General features: G+C 52.8%; 6 protein-coding genes across 6 annotated transcripts; 3 read left to right on the top strand and 3 right to left on the bottom strand.

The window, feature by feature from the left end:
• Positions 1–192: 192 nt before the first annotated feature.
• Positions 193–3,804, bottom strand: N7539_006366 (leucine--tRNA ligase CDC60; the record flags this gene model as incomplete). The annotated part of the gene is made up of 4 exons (XM_056935968.1): positions 193–795; positions 853–1,051; positions 1,116–3,622; positions 3,730–3,804. 4 exons carry the CDS (start codon positions 3,802–3,804, stop codon positions 193–195), a joined length of 3,384 nt encoding a protein of 1,127 aa, XP_056788892.1.
• A 559-nt stretch (positions 3,805–4,363) lies between these two features.
• N7539_006365 (mitochondrial 54S ribosomal protein mL61) lies at positions 4,364–5,232 on the top strand (the record flags this gene model as incomplete). The annotated part of the gene is made up of 2 exons (XM_056935967.1): positions 4,364–4,402; positions 4,651–5,232. The coding sequence occupies 2 exons, from the start codon at positions 4,364–4,366 to the stop codon at positions 5,230–5,232; spliced, it is 621 nt and encodes a 206-aa protein (XP_056788891.1).
• Positions 5,233–5,858: 626 nt separating this feature from the next.
• N7539_006364 (rhomboid family protein) lies at positions 5,859–7,057 on the bottom strand (the record flags this gene model as incomplete). The annotated part of the gene is made up of 2 exons (XM_056935966.1): positions 5,859–6,579; positions 6,666–7,057. 2 exons carry the CDS (start codon positions 7,055–7,057, stop codon positions 5,859–5,861), a joined length of 1,113 nt encoding a protein of 370 aa, XP_056788890.1.
• Positions 7,058–10,493: 3,436 nt separating this feature from the next.
• N7539_006363 (WD40 repeat domain-containing protein) lies at positions 10,494–12,723 on the top strand (the record flags this gene model as incomplete). Its single annotated transcript, XM_056935965.1, has 5 exons — positions 10,494–10,543; positions 10,652–10,668; positions 10,834–10,982; positions 11,112–12,638; positions 12,697–12,723. 5 exons carry the CDS (start codon positions 10,494–10,496, stop codon positions 12,721–12,723), a joined length of 1,770 nt encoding a protein of 589 aa, XP_056788889.1.
• Positions 12,724–13,423: 700 nt separating this feature from the next.
• Positions 13,424–14,487, bottom strand: N7539_006362 (uncharacterized protein; the record flags this gene model as incomplete). The annotated part of the gene is made up of 2 exons (XM_056935964.1): positions 13,424–13,835; positions 13,907–14,487. The coding sequence occupies 2 exons, from the start codon at positions 14,485–14,487 to the stop codon at positions 13,424–13,426; spliced, it is 993 nt and encodes a 330-aa protein (XP_056788888.1).
• A 658-nt stretch (positions 14,488–15,145) lies between these two features.
• On the top strand, positions 15,146–16,919 carry trpE (anthranilate synthase TRP2; the record flags this gene model as incomplete). The annotated part of the gene is made up of 2 exons (XM_056935963.1): positions 15,146–15,303; positions 15,500–16,919. 2 exons carry the CDS (start codon positions 15,146–15,148, stop codon positions 16,917–16,919), a joined length of 1,578 nt encoding a protein of 525 aa, XP_056788887.1.
• Positions 16,920–17,821: the final 902 nt, after the last annotated feature.

Below are 17,821 nucleotides of genomic sequence, written 5' to 3'. Positions count from 1 at the left end.
ACGATGGAGTGACTTCTACTAGGTAGTCCTCGATTAAGCAGGCGTTTTACACAGAAGAACATATCCCATCGAACAGTAGAAATGTGAATTTTCGTGCTTGGGAAATAAACGACATAAGCTCACCGAGCACGTCGCTCAAAAGTGATCAATGGAGGCGTAAGAGACTATCATAGGTCTACATGTACAGCTCAATCAGTCGACGTTGGCGAACATGAATGCGGGCTGGCCGGGGACAGCGTGTTCGGCGTTCAAACCCTCGCGGGTCTCACCAGTTCCAACGACCTCACCGGTCTTGCCACCCTCATGAACCTTGATCACCTCAACCTGCTTATAACCAGAGGTTCGCTGCAGACCAGGAATCATGGCAGTCAAGTACTTGAGCTCATCGAAAGGCAGCTTGCGGCCGAAGACGAGCTCCGGGTCCTCGCGGCTACCCACGAGGCGGCGCTTCAGAGTTTGAACGAAAGGCATGGCCTTCTTCATCTCGCCCAACTTGCCAACCTTGGCATTGAGCTCCTTGTCATTGATTGAGACAGTCATGGCGTCGAAAGCCTCGCGCACGAGGTCGATGTACTTCTCTTGCCAGGCAGGGAAGTTCTCGGCATAGTAGATAGTAAGCTTCTTAGGCTTGCGGGGGTCAAAGTTTGACGCCTTGCCCTTTGACAGACGCTTAACGAACTGAGCCTCTGATGACAGAATGCTGGAAGAGGTGCTGCGGACGTAGCTTTGAGCAGCAGTGAGCTCTAGCTTGGGCTCGGGAACGGTAGGGAATCTAGCAAAGTGGATGGACTCGGACTGAAAGCAGGTTAGATTTGGAGATTGTAATGAATCTGGGAGTGGGGGCACACCAACCTTCTTCAGGACCTCCAGCCACACATGCTCAGCCCAGTGAGGAGCAATCGGGGCCAGCATCAACGCCTGCAACTCGATGTAGCGGAGGATGGTGTCACGGTGCATACCACAACCAGCAGCGGTGGCGGCCTCGCGGTAAGTGTCACGAGCGGCAGTGAAATCGTACAGACCGGACTTCAGAGCAAGCTTGAAGTTTGTGCTGAAAAAAAAAATCGTAGGTTAGCTGACGTATCCACCTTATCAAAATCTAAGACAGTACTCACTCCTGGTAGTGCTTCTGAGCCTCACGGACGAGGCTGTTCATCTCGTTGTCAAACAACTCGTCGCAGTAGGCATCAGCTGCACCAGTGCGGAGGGAGGAGTCCTTGACGACCTCCTCGATCCATTCCTTCAGGGTGAAGAGACGCAAGATGTTACTGTTGGCAACAGCCTCCTCAAAGTTGGCATCCTCAATGCCATCACCAGCATCGGCAAAGGCAATTCGGGTTGCGTCGGCACCGAACTTATCAACGGCATCCTTCAAGGTAAGGAAGTTACCAGTACTCTTACTCATTTTCTCGCCGTTGAGCAACAGATGACCATTGGCACGGACTCCACGAGGCCAATACTCGGCTGGGAACAGCGCGATGTGAATGTAAAGGAAGAAAGTAAGATGGTTCTGGATCAGATCCTTGCCTGAAACACGGACATCAAGGGGATACCAGTACTCGAATTCACGGCGCATCTTCAGCAAGGCGTCCTTGTCAATACCGGACTGGGTGATCAGGTCGTCGCTGAGCTCGCGACGGGTGAAGACGTAGTCCCAGACTTCATCCGTCATCTGGTCGGCGGTGACGTTCAGGGGACCAGTGGTCTTACCGTATCGATCACCGTGGAGAAGGTGAGCGATGGTATAGTAAGCCATGTAAACAGTGCTATCACTCAGGGACTCGACCAAGAACTGAGTGTCCCAGGGGAGCTTGGAACCTAGGCCGTAGGTGCGGGCACAGGCCCAACGGTTCAGCCATGACAAGTTCTTCTCGAAGCCGTTCTTGGTTTCAGGGGCATAGGCGTTGAGCTTGTTGACAACGTGGTCCAGGGTCTCCTTTTGCCACTGCTCATCATTCTCACCGTAGTTCAGGAACCATTGGCCGAGATAGGCCACCACACACTCGTCACCGGAGCGAGAAACAACCTTGCCCATGGGATCGGCGAAGGGGAAGGCATCCCCACTTTGGTACAGCGATTGACGGACCTTGTCCTTAGCAACGCTGACAGGCTCACCCTTGAATTCACCCACGATCAGAGTTCCCTTGTAGAAGCCCTCGGTGTAGGCAAGATCCTTGGCCTCAGCCAGCTGAGTGACATCCTTGGGCGAGTTGATTTTGAGCTGTTTGATCAAAGCAGGAGCAGTCAAGTTGCCGTAAGTTGGGGTGTCGATCAGAGGGAAAATCTCCTTATCAGCCCACTCTTTCTTAATACCATAGTAATCGGCCTTCTTAATCAAGTCCATAAGGGTGGCATAGTCGTCGGGGCTGTCGGAGGGAACTGAGGTGACGACACCGGTTCCCTTTGAAGCAGAGACACTCTCCATGGGCAGAATATAGACACCATCCTTATGGAATGAAAGAGGGGCGTTGATAAGAGTACCAACGAACGAAGAGCCAGGAGCCTCGAGAACGAGAGGAAGCTCATCCTGGGACTTGGGGAAGTAGCCGTCCTGGAAGAAGTGGCCCTGGAAAGCCATGTTCCAAGCAGCACGCTTGGTGACAATAACATATTCCTTCTCCTTCAACTTGAATAGACCGTAGTTGATCTTGGGGCCAACGAAACAGTTGGTTTGGCCGTACATGGTTTCGGGACGGAGAGTAGCAGGGACGAAGAAGACCTTGGCGTCGTCCTCGATCTTGCCCTTTACGAGTTGAGCAATCTCGGGGGCCCACTCCTTGACCTGCAGCTTCAAAGCAGTGTACTCCTGAGGGCCAATTCCTTCACCTTCTGTGCGGTCGTGGTCCATGCAAGGCTGACCATCCTTGGGAGAGTAGATAGTGTAACGGTTGCCGTACATGATTTTTCCGAGCTCGCGGAGACGATTCATCTGCCAGCGGACGAAGGCGTCATAGTAAGGGTTGGCGTCGGTTGTGACAAATTGGCGGCGCCAGTCGACACGGGCACCCATGCTGTCCAGGTCGCGAATGGCGAGAGGGGGGAAGTGGTGCAGCCAATGGTTGGCATCGGCGAACTTGTGAATATCCTCAAGGGGGACACCGATCGCCAACATGATCTGGAATTGATACTTCATCTTCACGGTCTTAGCGGCGGCCTTGCTCTTCTTTCCAGAGAACTTCTCGGCCTGAGCCTTGGCTTCGGGCTTGGACTCTTGCGTGGGCGCAGCGGGAGCGCTCGCCTCATCCTCCTCCTTGTAACCTTCGAAGTTCTGACCAAACATCTTCACTTCGTCGCGCAGCTTGTCGGCACAAGCCTTGATGGGCATACCGGTGCAGTGGAAGCCGAGGGGGAACAGCGCACGCTTGCCCTCCATACGAGCGACACCAGTCATGAACTCGACCTTACTAGCAGTGAAGCTGTGGCCGGCGTGCAAAGTACCGTTCATGTAAGGATACGCCATGGTACCGAAGAACTTGGGGTGTTTCTCACGCAGCTCAGAAGCGGTCATGGAGCCTTGAGGGACTTCTTCGAATGACGGGGCATCGGCCTCGAAGACTCTGTTCTCCTTCCATTGTGCTTGGTACTTCTTCTCGATGGCAATCAGAGTGTCACGTTTCTCGGTCTAGAGAAATGGAAAACATTATTAGCGACATTAAAAACAGATCAAGTAAAGTAAAGAATTTGGTAGTAAACGGCGTGATGGAGGGGGAGGGGTAGATGAATGATCACATTTTCGAGCTTCAAAGTGTTTTTCGTGCTGTTGCTCGGATCGAGCGCAGCAGCGGATGCAGCAGCAGCCGCCATGATTGATTTCAGACGGATTGAACCCTGGTAGCAAGATTCACAAAAACTACCTAAGGAATTACAGATCGCGGGGTTGATATAAATTCAAGTCAAATTGTGCCGGTGACTCAAAGGCGGTCGAGAGGCGGCGACGGTGAATGGTCAAGTGCCTAGGACTCGAGTTGGTCGTATAGGTATGAGTTGAGCTAGGTGTCTTGGAATTTTGCAGAAGTGATTAATATTCTGTGTAGATATATGCTTGAGTGTACTACCAAGGACTTTCGTCTTATTTAATATTTGATGTAACAAGCATATAGTCTTGTCTTTCTGACAGCTGAGGTGGTCCAAGAAGCATAACTATTTGATGTAAATAACTCACGTGACCCTGAATCGCGCCGCAACTTTCCAGTCATGGATGTCCGCCGACAAAATTCCCCGGATCAGCAATAACACGCTTTCGACTCGATAACAGACCGTCCTTTTAGCTCAGGAGTTGTTTTGTTGGTAGATCGCGATTTCAGTCAATCCCTTTACTTTCGACGCACTAGGGTCGACCCCCTGGGCGATACCCCAAGCCATTATGGTCAACTTGTTCAAGCGCATGCGCAAGCTGAAGACTGTAAGTATACAGGTCTGTCCAGTTTGACTGAATGATTGATTGGGAAACAACCAAACTATATGAAAGCTCGCTGACAAGAACATCTTCCAAATATAGAGGGTAAATTCAATCCATATTCCAAGCAAAACTTCGCTTCTTCCAAAGCTCCTCCGAATCCGGAAATCCTCCCCTTCAGCAAATTGCCCTCTCAGCGCGCCGAATCCAAACAACCATGAAAAAATGCCTCCGTGACTGACACAAACCAACAGATTCTTGATATCAGAACCGGTCTCGGTGCCGCAATCTTTCCCAATCCCACCTCTGCCACGAAAGAATTTCCCCCAGTCACTCGACTACACCTCACATATGCCCGCAAGATCTACAATGGACATCAAGGCGCCCGTCACTTCTGGCGCAATTGCCTTCCCCGCCTCAAATATCACAACCCGGCTGTTCGTATGACGGTGCAACAGACAGAAGACCAGAGCTTAACGCCTTCTTTGACGATCTACTTCGCCGAGCGATTGAGCAGCACTGCACCCGCGATCATTGGGTCCAAGAAGATCTCCGACAAGCACGCTCCTGCCCCCGAGAGCAGCGAGAAGATCGCAGTCGTGGACTTGAAAGATCTTACATACAAGGAGATTTGGAGTCGGGTACAGGCGGCGACCGGAGCCGAGGAGGTCCGTACCTCTGCAGAGGACGAAGCCGAGCGGAAGCGACTGGACGCTATCACAGCCAAGGCTGGCAAGGATCGGGAGCGCATACAGGCCATCCGCCAGGCCAAGAAGGATCAAGAGCGGATGTTGGCCGAGGCGCGTGGTGAGGTTGAGAAGATGAAGGAGCTCTAAAGCGGGCTTTGTTCTCGTACCTTTCGAAGCTATCATGGACGCGTTCTTGTGATTCTTATCGCATTCAAAATCTGTATCATATATATGTGGCGCTTTCAATTTTGACCTGTGCAACCCCTAAATTTACGGCTTCCAAGCAGTATGTCTTCCGCATTGGTATCATTCGGCCCCAACAGATCCGTTGCCCAACCTTGAAATTCTTCCGCCCTGTCGTATCTCCTCTATTCACGAAGTTCCCATCTGAATAGATCACTGCGTGGATTCAACAAACATGACTTATCTACTACCAGAAGATCTGATACTTAGTGCGCAAGACAAGGTGAGGTTGATCAAGCACAGAACAGGGATGCAGGCCAGTGTCCAAGCCAGCATTTTGATTCCATCCACATTCGCCTTAAAGCGATGGCGAATCGCTTCGGGGCTTACTGACATCCGAGCATGTACCTAGCTTAGCCTTGGGGATTACTAGTTGTCTACTTGTTGGAATGAGGCCAGAGCTGAGCTAACAGGAGGTACATACACATGCACCAGCGGTATATTTGATCGTCATGAGCGAAAGGGCAATGCACCTTTCAAGTCGCCCAATATTTCCCAATATGTTAGTCAATTCTAATGCCGGGTCGACTTCACGCATGGTCAGGGTTGTAATTAGTACCCCCGAGAACGTTGTGCCCACTGGGCGCAGACGAGGTTGGGGTACCTGATCGATGTGAAGCGCTTTCACCTTGCGAAGAGGGCCCGGCTTGAGCGCGCCCACCAGCTGCTGCCTGTAGTCGTTGATCCAACGCCTTCAAGGCCAACGCCCGTCTTCGCTCGGCCTCCTCGCGCTTGCCAGAGCCCCGCCCAGCCGCGCGTTGATTGCTGAGGAGCGTGGGGAGGCCCGCCTCGCCGCGCGCGAGAACTTGCTGGTTTCCGGAGGCGATCTCATCCTCCGAGAATGGGGTGATGATCTTCAGAGATACCAGTGAGGTATATATTTTGTCCGCCACGAATGCAATTGGGGGCTGCATCACATCGGGAAACAGACAGGCAAAGGCAAATGTCTCGCTGGCGTCGCCTTTGATACCCTGCCCATTGGTGGAAGTCCCGGTGAGATCGGGCTGTCTTTTATAGAACCGTAAGTACGTCCAGCTAGTCAAGAGACCGAACCAGGCCAGTACTGCAGCGGTGTCGGTCCCAATGATGAATCCACTCAGGGTGTTGAGAAGGAGGAATAGTGCGGGGAAATGCTTGACGCGCATTTTGATCAGTCCCTTGAAGACGGTGACGGTATGCTCGGGCACAAGTTGCTTGAAAGCGACAAGAAATGAGCCTTGAATGGCAACACCGCCACAGATCTGAGTGAGACTGATCATGCGGGACGGGCATCATGTCAGCTCACGAATTTCCAGATTTGCGATTTGCGCAAGGAGATGAGACGAAGAAGAACATACCCCCTGGTTGAAGACCCAGTCAGAGCGGCCCAGGTCAGATAGAATGGAACGATCATCACATTGGGTATCACGGCAACTGCCAAGATGAATTTGCTGAATTCACGCGAGCCCCATGCGCGCTCGAGGTACTTGCCCCCATAGAAGATGGTGGCTGCATTGAGCAAAACTGTAAAGATATTCTGCTCCACAAAAGTCGCAGTAAGAAGAGTCCAAGGATATTGGTAGAAGAGCGAGGGAACCAGGGTCAGATAGGGGATGATGGGACTCGTTTGGACACTGCCAGCAGTGGTGTCGAGTTGGCGCCATCTGGCGATGTTGTAGAGGAGCGATAGGGTTAAGAGGGCGATCAGAACGGCACGAGTGGCCGAAGGAATGTTGAGTCGCATGGACATATCGTCTCGCGGCGGAGACGAGACCGCAGGACTGATCGACCTGGAGCCTGGAGTGTTTCGCAAGGTGATGACAAAAATTCTCAGTTGTCGAGGGCCGGCGGTTGAGGTTGCCGACCGCATAGACCGCATACCTAGCGGCGGCCGCTAGCCATAATAATGACCACGATCATGTCCGTATTTGCCAGGCTACCACTTCCGCGAGCGATCGCAACTGCGAGGTACGAGGTTAAAAGCTCACCAAGCCATCTCTACCTCGGCAATAGATACAGTCCCCGTTGCTCTGTAGACTCCTACTGCAAGTTCAATGTATGCTTGTCAAATGATGGTCACGTGATCTATTGACATCGGGCAGCATTTACGCTCCAGATCACGAGATCCAGTTCCGTTTGCCAGTTCCTTTGGTCTAGTGCGCTCCAATTGAGGTACATCCGACATAGAAAGGATCAATCTGTCGATGCTCCGATGTTGGTCGTAGTAGTTCGTTCACTGGAGAGGACTATGAAGTGTCAGCTCACTTGCAACTGCTCAACGTTTTGACTGCTCTCGGTAGACCCTCACTGCGCGCTTTAAGCTGCCTAGATAGGAATTTATTTTTGACCTTTTTCTACTCCATTTCGTACGCATGAGTACGTAGGTGCTAGGTAGGAGGACTAGTAGATAGTAGGTACTAGGTACTAGGTACACATGCACCGCACCCGCATGGATACGATCGATTATATATGCCCAGGTACGTGCTGGCTTCCAAATGCGCAGTCGGTGGCTCTGAGGGACCTTGGTGTAGTGTTCAGGCCTCCTCCAGCTTCGGGCAGGGAATAGTTCTCGGGCCTTGCTATGCATGTAGGCTTCAAAGTCGAGAATAACAGATGGGTCATGTCATCTTAACGAAACGGTGATGTAGCTGTCTGACTCCCTATATAATCTCATCCGTGACGTTCGGGGAGCCGATTCGATTATTGTCCAAGAAAATGGGAGTAGCACCGAGGAACTGATTGAATGAGATCGCCCATATGTTCTCAGTGCCGGTTTCTAGTGCACTACCTTAGTGACTACTACCATGTGACTCTTGACATCTTGCTGCCTTCTCGAAGGGCCTACGGTACAGCATCGATGAGCGTAAGGAACAATGATATTCCGAACCGATGCTCGAACCGGCCGGAAAGAGGAGAGACCTCCAGAAATCAGGGCAACGGGGAAAAGCGAATTTCTCGATTAGGACTAGATGTCCCGTGCCACAAAGAAAGTTCAAGCATGGCGATTACATTTGCCGATCCACTTGAGGTGGGTCTTGGCACCCCAAAAAGGCTAGACAGTCACGGGCATCGATGCTCAGGTAAGGCTGGACTCAGAACTTATCTGAACCCAAAAATCTCCAACCCACAGAGCCGAACGGCCAGAGGGAGATGCCGCGCAGGTCCAAGCGACACATAGGAGACCTGACCTGATCTACGATTTCCGGTGAACTGCGCAGAGACAGCAGAAGACAGTCACTTATCTTGTTCGGCTGGGAGAGGTAGGTACATCTAGTCCTGAAATGGGCATCTATGGCACCTGTCTTGTTGTGAAGAGGCTCCTTTCCTTCCTCGAGATCTGGGTTCTGTAGGAAGCGCGAAGCCAGATACCAGGTAGGTGTTCGATTGTGTGTGTCTTTACCCAGACAGTAGTACTGGACTACTACTAGACTTACTAGCAACTTAGTAGTCGGGTACTACTCACTGACTCGGTGAGTCAGTACAGGACTACCGGCATAGCTCCGAGCCTTGCTGACTTGCTGTCGTTCGAGATCTGTGTGGACTGTGGACTGTGGAGGGCGCCACCGCAGAATTCCGCACATTTGGAGATTGAGTCCGAGTCCACTTTTCAGCTTCGGGAGTCGTGGCTGGTACTGCGCTTTACCTTGGGATGGGGTCTCTGCCCGTGAGATTGTCACGCCGTGGAAGGTGACGCGCAGTTTGATGTACTTTGTTTTATTGTAGCCGATGTACAGTTGTACACTACCTTGTGGCTTGTAAGGCTTGTTGTATTGTAGCAGATCTGAAGAAAGTCAGCTGGTCTCGTTTTCTGCAGCTTTCTATTAGAGAGTGAGGACTGAGAACTGAGAACCGAGACCTGTTGTTATTATCATTCGGTTCTTCTCAAGTTGGTAGTTGTAGCGGAGAGACTGCGTCAGTCTTCGACGGGAACAAACCCCAACCAAACCCTTTTGCTCTCTCGTGAGCCCATCAACTTGTTCTCCATCATCCATCCTTGAATCTTGCGACATTTGCAGAGTCTGTCTAGTGTCTCTCCATCCACGGCCGGTCTGTATTGATTGTCAAGACCTCCACCCGATTTGCTCCCCCCGGTACTTGTCTCTGGCCTTGGAACTCCCCTCTCTGTCTCTCCTCCCCCATCTACGCTTCCACCTTGCACCTGATCCTCTGGTTCGGTCTACTCGCGGCTACCAGCCACGGATCAACCTGACGACGTGACCATCCGATCATCTTCTGGACATTCTCATTTCCCATTCCCGCTTCCCTTTCTTCCACCTCTCTCTGTCTCTCTGTCTCTCTGTCCCTCTGTGCCTCGCTCTTGCCTTGACTGCCGCTTCTGCATCCTTTTCTCCCTCCCCTCCTAAGGGAGAAGCCCTCTGGTCCCTTCGATCGTCAATCATTCGCGTGTGGGAGCGTGGAAACCTTTCCTCTTACGGAACCGTGACTTTGCCCTCTTCATTTGCGCATCAGCCACCTGCCACCTGCCACCTGCCACTGGCCTGTCCACCGTTCGACGGGCTGGAACCTTCATACCTTCAACTTCCCCGTGACTTGCATCTCGTTCTCCTGCTCTTCGCCCTTTCTCTCTTCTCCGACTCACCTGCACTGCAAATCCTTCGCTGAATTCCTCTCTCGTGGGTGTTTCCACCCCTCCGACCCAATCAATCCCGCCGTCTGGGGCAATTCCATATTCCACGGGCACTTGACCCAATTCCCAGCTGCATCCGTCCAGTCCCTCCACTGTTCGGCACTCCGTACCCTCTTGTCCCTCTTGTCCCTCTCTGCCCCCCCCCAAAGTTCATCTGCATTTCTGCGCGTCTCTTAATCCACCCTCGACTTACACCACCCCCGACACCCCCGACACCCCCGATCTCTCCCTCCGAGCTGCCCCCGAATCTTCCTAGTCTGAGCCGGCACGGCGTCTCGGAAGACCTTATTCTGCCCCCCCTTCCCATTGCGGCTGCGACGCGCTAAAGAGTATTCCACCCTCGCTCTTCCACATTCTTCAAGGTTCACCATTTTTCACCGTTCGGGTTCCTGGAAGCTCCATCTGCCGTCTGCCATCTGGTCTCCGCCGCTGAGCGCCTCCACTTTTGATTTTCATCTTCCCTTGCGGAAGCCCGCCTCACCTCCCCAACCCCGACTTCTGGCATGCGTGCGGCTCTGATCTGATCGCACATGTCATCATGGCACAACCGGATCTGACGTCGCATCATGTCAACTACCTAATATGGCGGTACGTGATTTTACCCCCATTTGCGTGTGTTCCTTTGCGTTTTGCCGCCCGGCGCCTTCAAGTCCAGCGATCATGCAGCTTGCTAACCCGGCCCTCGTGCGACTTTAGATACCTTCAAGAATCAGGTTCGTAGCAAACCACCCCCACCCACTTGTTAATCTTTCTGTCCTGTCTTACTATGGGCTTGTGTCGTTGCGCTTATGATCCCCCTTCCTGCACGTTGCCGCGTCTATACCTCTGCTTCCTCTTGACATTATCCCGATCCAACTTCTAACCGCGCTGGCGCGTAGGTCATGGCGATGCTGCCGTCTCACTTCAGCGCGCATGGTACCCCAATCCCCAAACGTTGCCTTTCGCGCGTCACATTAAAACACATGCCCTGGTCTCGCTTGTCCAGAAAGGCCTACAATACCATGAACTCGAGTCCTCAATTGACAAGGTACGTCAATACCGGCAGCTGTCATCGAAGGACAAACATGGCCGACTGTCTTGCGCGCCGTCGCTGGCCCGCAGAGTAAACACCGCGATCTGTATAATATCTCCAACGTGACTGACAGTCTCCGTACAGGACGGCAATCCGACCACATTCACACCTGAAAGATACTTCTTCGGCCCGGAGCCATTTGACGTCGGCTCGTTAAAACCCAAGGATGAGCCCACTCCAGCCCCAGCCGGTTCACCGAAAGGACCAGTTCCAGAACACGTTGAGGAGGTAGCAACTGAACCAGTCTCTAATGGTGGACACGCGGCCGACCCTGCGCAAGACAGCCATGCTACGGAGACCAATGGCGATGAAGCGATGGAGGTTGACAGAGCCGAGAGCAAGCCGAGCAGCCCGCAACCCCAAGCACCTGAAGTGGATGGCGATGGTGATGTGAGCATGGGCGCGACAGAGCTGGAAGAAAAGCCCCGTGAACCGACTCTCACCACGGGCAATAGCGTCGGAGTACAGATCTCTCCTGCCAAGGCCGCCGATTTGAGTCCGGATGCCGTCCTGCTCAACGAAGAGCACGCCATCTCAGCGACATGGTGTCCAAAGGATTCGTCTTTGCTCTTGGCCACCGGAGACACCTTCTGTTCTCTGTGGAAACTCTCAGCCGCAGCCGAGCCAGCCCGCAACCGCTTCCTGGATCTCAAGGGAACGGGTGCATTCGTGTCGGCCGTCGCGTGGGACAGTGCCGGTGCTAAACTTGTGGTGGCCTCGTACCGGCAATTGAAGGGCACTGTAGCCATTTACAACACAGACGGCAAAGTCATGGACCTTTTGCCGGATATGCCTCGAGTGATCAATGGTTTGTACTGGGCACCAGATAGTCCCCAGTTGGTCATCGTGGCTTCCGACGAGCGATCGTCTGAACTGGTCTTGTGGGATGATGGTCGAAGGCCCGATGTGTACCCGCCATCGCAGACGATAGCAAACCATCTCTATGACGTGGCATGGTGTGGCAGAAACCGGGTGTTTGCTTGCGGAAAGGGATCTGTGTACGAGTGTGAAGTGAGCGACAATATCCGGCTAATCAAAAGCTATCCCTCGCCGCAGGCCGACATGCAGTGGACCTACGTTCGATCCATACAGGATGGAGATACTTTTATCGCAGTGACCGCAAGTGCGGCGTCCTCGGCCATCTGGATTCCGACGCACGACATTCTGGTCGAAGGTGCCCACCAGGCCGCCATCACTGGCATCGACATCAAGCCGCATGCTGCGCTGCCAAGGCAAGAAGGCAATCTGTCCATCTCATTCGCTTCTTTCTCCATTGATGGCACCATCGCTGTGTGGCAGGCGGATCTCGTTTCTAAAGAATACAAGTGCATCCATCGACTTCGTCTTGGCGCGTCCAGTCCCGCCATCACTGGCAGTTTCTCTCCTGATGGCTACGCGCTCGGCGCTGTCAGCAGAGATCAAGTCCTCATTTGGAATGCCGAGCGCGGTGGTGACCCGATTGCCACTTGCAAAGCCCCTCGTGTCGCCAAGGTCAAAGAGGACCCCGATCGCGCCACTAATGGACAAAATGGACACGGTCCCTCATATCCTGATCGAGCTTTGTCGTGGGACCTGGACGGGAAGAAGCTTGTGTGCGGGCTCGGAGAACAGGTACGTTCAATCCCACGGTCAAACAAGCGTGGCACAATTACTGATCATGTCGATACAGATGGCTGTCATCAATTTCCAAAGGTGACTTGAAATGATGTAGTCGATGTTGAACGACCCTCATTAGAACAACATCTCCAAGCACGCTTAGAGCTGGCTACGGCTGGTGTTGACAAATCTCCTCGGTTTCTCGGCCTGCTTCTGTCGCTAGTCGACCGCTCGCTGAGACAAACACCAGTTGAAGATGTGTACGCTGTACAACATTGAGCGGCAGTATACTGCAAAAATGTCGCTTTGTATTTATGTGACGAACTGCGCCCCCGAGTCTCTTTCAAAACCTTGCCTCCCACCCAAAATCTTCACTCGGTGATGTTTTTTGGCGCTATGATACGTCACCGCCCTTCATCGCTTCCACTCAGGTAGTAGCGGTGGTAGCAAGTTGAGTTCCTTGAACCTTTCGATCAGCAACCTTCTCCGTTCTCATCTGAACATACTATTTGCATTCAGAAAAAGTACGATGGCCTTGCATTTGTTCAGGCCTTTAATGAGCCGTGGCGTACGTCGCACAGGGAAGGTGGAGCTCCTGATTCAATTTTGATGTAATGTCTGATGCCCGTTGGCACTGATGAGTGATCTGTGATTGCACAACATGTTCGACTTTCGGAGTGAAGGATTGTCAAGCAAGAGCTTTTGTCGTAGTCGAACAAAAGCACGTGTATATAGCGTACTTGTATGCATCTCCTCGATCATGAAATCCCAGGTCTCTATTTGGATGTATGATGCTCTTCTCAGTGGCTCAATCGCGTGTCTTCCACCTCCAACGATTGACCTTGTTCATTTCGCGCGGGCACGGACTTCTCCGCTGCCCTCATGAGCTCTTCTTGCCTTTTGTCTCTCCTCATCCGTCGAGCTCGCGATCGCACTTCAAATTCGACCTCGAGATCCCTCCAACCTCGCATCCATGCAGCTATCCCGTCGAGGATCCTTTCACGGTCTATCTCCGCATCTCGATCTCCCCGATTCCCTTTGCTTTTGCGGCCCATCCAGGACCCCCGCGTACGGTGGTATTGAGCCGAGAAATCCCTCAATGCGCGGTTCCTTTCCTGCTCCTCCTTCGTACGGTTGGTCCACTCATGCAGTCCCTTGACCGTGCCCTGTAAACATTCTAGATCAATGGCATCTTCGATGATATCGGAATGTCTTATATAAGGGGGTCTGTGTTAGCCGGGGTGGATCTCACATATGGAAAGCATCGATCTTTCGTAACTTACAATTCCAGTACTTCTTCCTCTAGCTCGGTAACGTCGCGAGTCAGACCGCGGCACTTCTCTTCGAATCTCTCGCGGATGTGGCGGGCCTCGTTGCGTCGTCGCTCAACCTCCTCATTAAGCGAAGTAATCTCGCTCAATAGATGCGTCAATTGCGTCAATAAAGCGGCATGACCCAGATGGTGATGCTCGGGACCAATTGACGGCGCATCGTCATCGTTCATTTGATTGAAGTCGGTAAATCTTGCGACAGTTGGTTCCTCCGAGGTCGGTCGCGAAGGCGTCGAGGCCTCGCTCGTCAGCTCTGGCGACGCATTCGTGAAGATTGACTCCAGAGCGTCCAGGTGCGCTTGAAGGGCATCTTCGGCTTCTGGTGCAACACCACGACGATCGATGGTGTTCTCCGCTATTTGCGACAGCTGTCGTAGTCTTTCTGACCAGGATCGGTTTGCTGATGGAGAGTCGCTGAATTGCTCAATCGTTTCGGGCTCCTGATCTTCTGACACGAACGTATCGGTACGATTTGAGCCATGCCGGTCCTCATCCTGGATTGAGGACGTTCTCTGGGTAGGGACTTGTGACATGATATGTACGCGACGCAATCTGCAATCGAAATGGGCGCAAAACTACCGGATTGTATCCTTATATAGCGCAAAATCAACAACCGATATGCCTGATTGATTGGAGCCTATCGATAAGATATGCGCCGCGATCAAAGTCTCTGTGCCAAGACAGGGTTGGGACGCCAACGAAGCTCATGATGACTCTCATTGTTGCGGTCAGATTTGCAATTATCCTTGGGTTTCCTCATTCTCCGACCAAGTACCTGTCACGGACCCACTTCAGGATTGCGCTTGTCTTGACTCTTCAGCGACATGTGACCTACAGCTCATTGCGATCGTGATGAGATGGACCACGTTTTCTCGGACTTATCAGCAACGTTATGGCCGGACCGGTCGCTCGTCCATCTGGCCAGGACGGGTGCCCCACACTGTCACTTTTGGCACGAGATTGGTGTTACTCACGAGTCACGAGTATTTTTCCACCGCCAAATGATCCGTCTACCATCGAGACCTACTCCACCCAGATCTTGTCCCATTGTCTATTGAGATTCATCAGAACATCGGGAACATGGCACCTACAGTATGTGACAAAAGGCACCTTGAGGAGACGATTTCCCGCTGTGAGACGTCACTTCGGCCTCTGACTCGACCCTAAAAAGGCTAACACCTAATTGCACAAATGACTCAGATCGCCAATGTCCCGTCGCTTGAGACGGCGCGCGAGGTCATTTCCAAGTCCAGAAATTCAGCATTCCCTCCCAATCTGCTGCCCATAACAGCCTCGATTGCGGCCGATCTGTTGACGCCAACATTGGCCTACCTCAAGCTTGCAGAGAAGTATGTCAACCAAGCTCCTTTGAATCCCCGCCAAACCATCCCACCACCAGCGGCTATGCCACGATGACCAGAGGCGGGGAAACCACCACTAGGCATGAGAAATATACTGATCCCCATCGCAGCTCGCGCATGTCATTTTTGTATGAGAGCGCTGCTACTACGGAAACAATTGGACGATACAGTTTTGTTGGTGCAGGTACGTCGGGGGTCTTGTCAACGTGCCGGAACTGCGGTCGTTCCGGGGATCTTTAAAACGCAACCGTGCCGCTAACCGGGCGTCTCGTCTCTCCATAGACCCCAAAAATGTCATCAAGACAGGGCCAGGCCATGGCCCCGCCCAAGACCCTCTACCTATCCTTGAAGCCGAGCTCTGCAAGGCTCGCGTGGCGTCTGTACCTGGCCTGGCGCTCCCGCCACTGACAGGTGGAGCGATCGGCTATGTGGGTTATGATTGTGTACGATACTTTGAGCCGAAGACAGCGCGGCCGATGAAGGACGTGCTCGGCGTACCAGAGTCGCTGTTCATGTTGTTTGATACTATTGTCGCCTTTGACCATTTCTTCCAAGTGGTGAAGATCATCACCTACGTGCCGATCCCCGCGGACGATGCCGACATCGAGACCCAGTATCGCCAGGGCCAGGAAGTGATTCGGAAGACGATTCAGACGCTGCTGCAAGAGCGTACACCTCTGCCTCAGCAGGGACCCATCATCCCCAACCAGGAGTACACGTCCAACATTGGCCGGGAAGGCTATGAGGGCCACGTCCATCGATTGAAAGAGCACATCAAGAAGGGTGATATCTTCCAGACCGTGCCTTCACAACGACTCTCTCGACCCACCTCCCTTCACCCCTTCAACCTTTTCCGCCACCTCCGCACTGTCAACCCCTCCCCTTACCTCTTCTATATCGACTGCGAAGACTTCCAACTAGTGGGCGCCAGCCCCGAGCTCCTCGTCAAGGAAGAGCGCGGCCGCATCATCACTCACCCCATTGCTGGCACGGTGATGCGTGGCAAGACCACGGAGGAAGACGACGCTCTGGCGAACGAGCTTCGCAGCAGTCTCAAGGATCGAGCCGAGCACGTCATGCTGGTTGATCTGGCTCGCAACGACATCAACCGCGTTTGCGATCCCATGTCTACCCAGGTCGACCGGTTGATGGTGGTTGAGAAGTTCTCGCACGTGCAGCACCTGGTCTCACAAGTCTCTGGCACGCTGCGACCAGACAAGACTCGCTTCGACGCCTTCCGCTCTATATTCCCGGCGGGCACAGTATCTGGTGCGCCCAAGGTGCGTGCCATGCAACTGATCGCCGAGCTTGAAGGTGAGAAGCGTGGCGTCTACGCCGGCGCTGTTGGGTACTTTGGTTACAACATCGCCAGCGTGGATGGGTCAAGCGAGGTGCCCGGTGCTATGGATACCTGTATTGCCCTGCGGACGATGATGCTCAAGGACGGCGTTGCCTATCTGCAGGCGGGTGGTGGTATTGTGTTCGACTCTGACCCATACGACGAATACATCGAGACCATCAACAAGCTGGGGGCGAATGTTGCTTGCATTCGGGGCGCAGAGGAAAAGTACCTTAGCATGGAGAGCGAGTCTCGCTCTGCTTGAAGAGGAAATTTTCCCGCCCAGTCAACACAATTTATAAAAAGAGTAGGCGGGAGTTCTCGCCTCGGAATCGATCTACTCATATGTGCCTGACCATACCGCATGCTGTCGTATCATTGGTTTGAAACTTGGGAATCTGTCCTCTCTCATTTGAGAATTTTTCATGTCAAGTCCTTTTGTGAAGCTTGGTCCATGTTGCAATGCATTGTTCTTTTCCGGATAGATCCGTTTCTTTCATGATTTTGCCTCTTGGAGTTCGTCCGTATATAGTGAACAGTTCTCAAGGTCTTGTCTCTGACCTACCTCCTCTACCAGATCAGTCCCTGTAGCATTCCCGATACGCTCGATATGTCGCCCAGAGACATAACTGCTGTACGCTCCTTCGCCCCTTGCCGTCTATTGGACGAATCAGTAGCGGTCATTCTCGGGGGCGCAACACATAAATCGCTGTATAGCTAGAAGCCCGGCATCTGTGGACGGCAGGTCAGTAGTAGGCGTGGTGCAACTTCTGATCCCAAAAGTGGTCCGCACTGAGAAGAAATGCCCTTGGTGACCCAGGGTTGTTTCAGTCGAGGAGCGTTATGAGAATCCATTTTTTTTCTCATTCCGAGCGCACAGGCTGCGCACTTGCGCAGTACTTGACATGGTCAGGATGAGTGAAAAGACTGCCAGTACGAAGATGTCGTTGACAAGTCTATAGACCTCTTATCATGGAGAAGTTCTATGTCATGTCAGTCTTCCATTTGTGCTGTTCAGGGAATCAACATGACTAGTAGAGTGCACGTGTCCCTCTTGATTGGGTCGTTGTCTCAAACGGTCTCCACTACTTCCAATGCAACCTTAGCTGCTCCTGCCGAATGAGGGCCGAGGTACTACCGAAGCCACCATAGTGAATCGAGCATCTC

The sequence above is a fragment of the Penicillium diatomitis genome, assembly GCF_028827545.1.
Source record: "Penicillium diatomitis strain IBT 30728 chromosome Unknown utg000008l_segment0_segment0, whole genome shotgun sequence".
Taxonomy (NCBI): Eukaryota; Fungi; Ascomycota; class Eurotiomycetes; order Eurotiales; family Aspergillaceae; genus Penicillium; species Penicillium diatomitis.
This window is presented reverse-complemented; position numbering and strand designations above follow the sequence as displayed.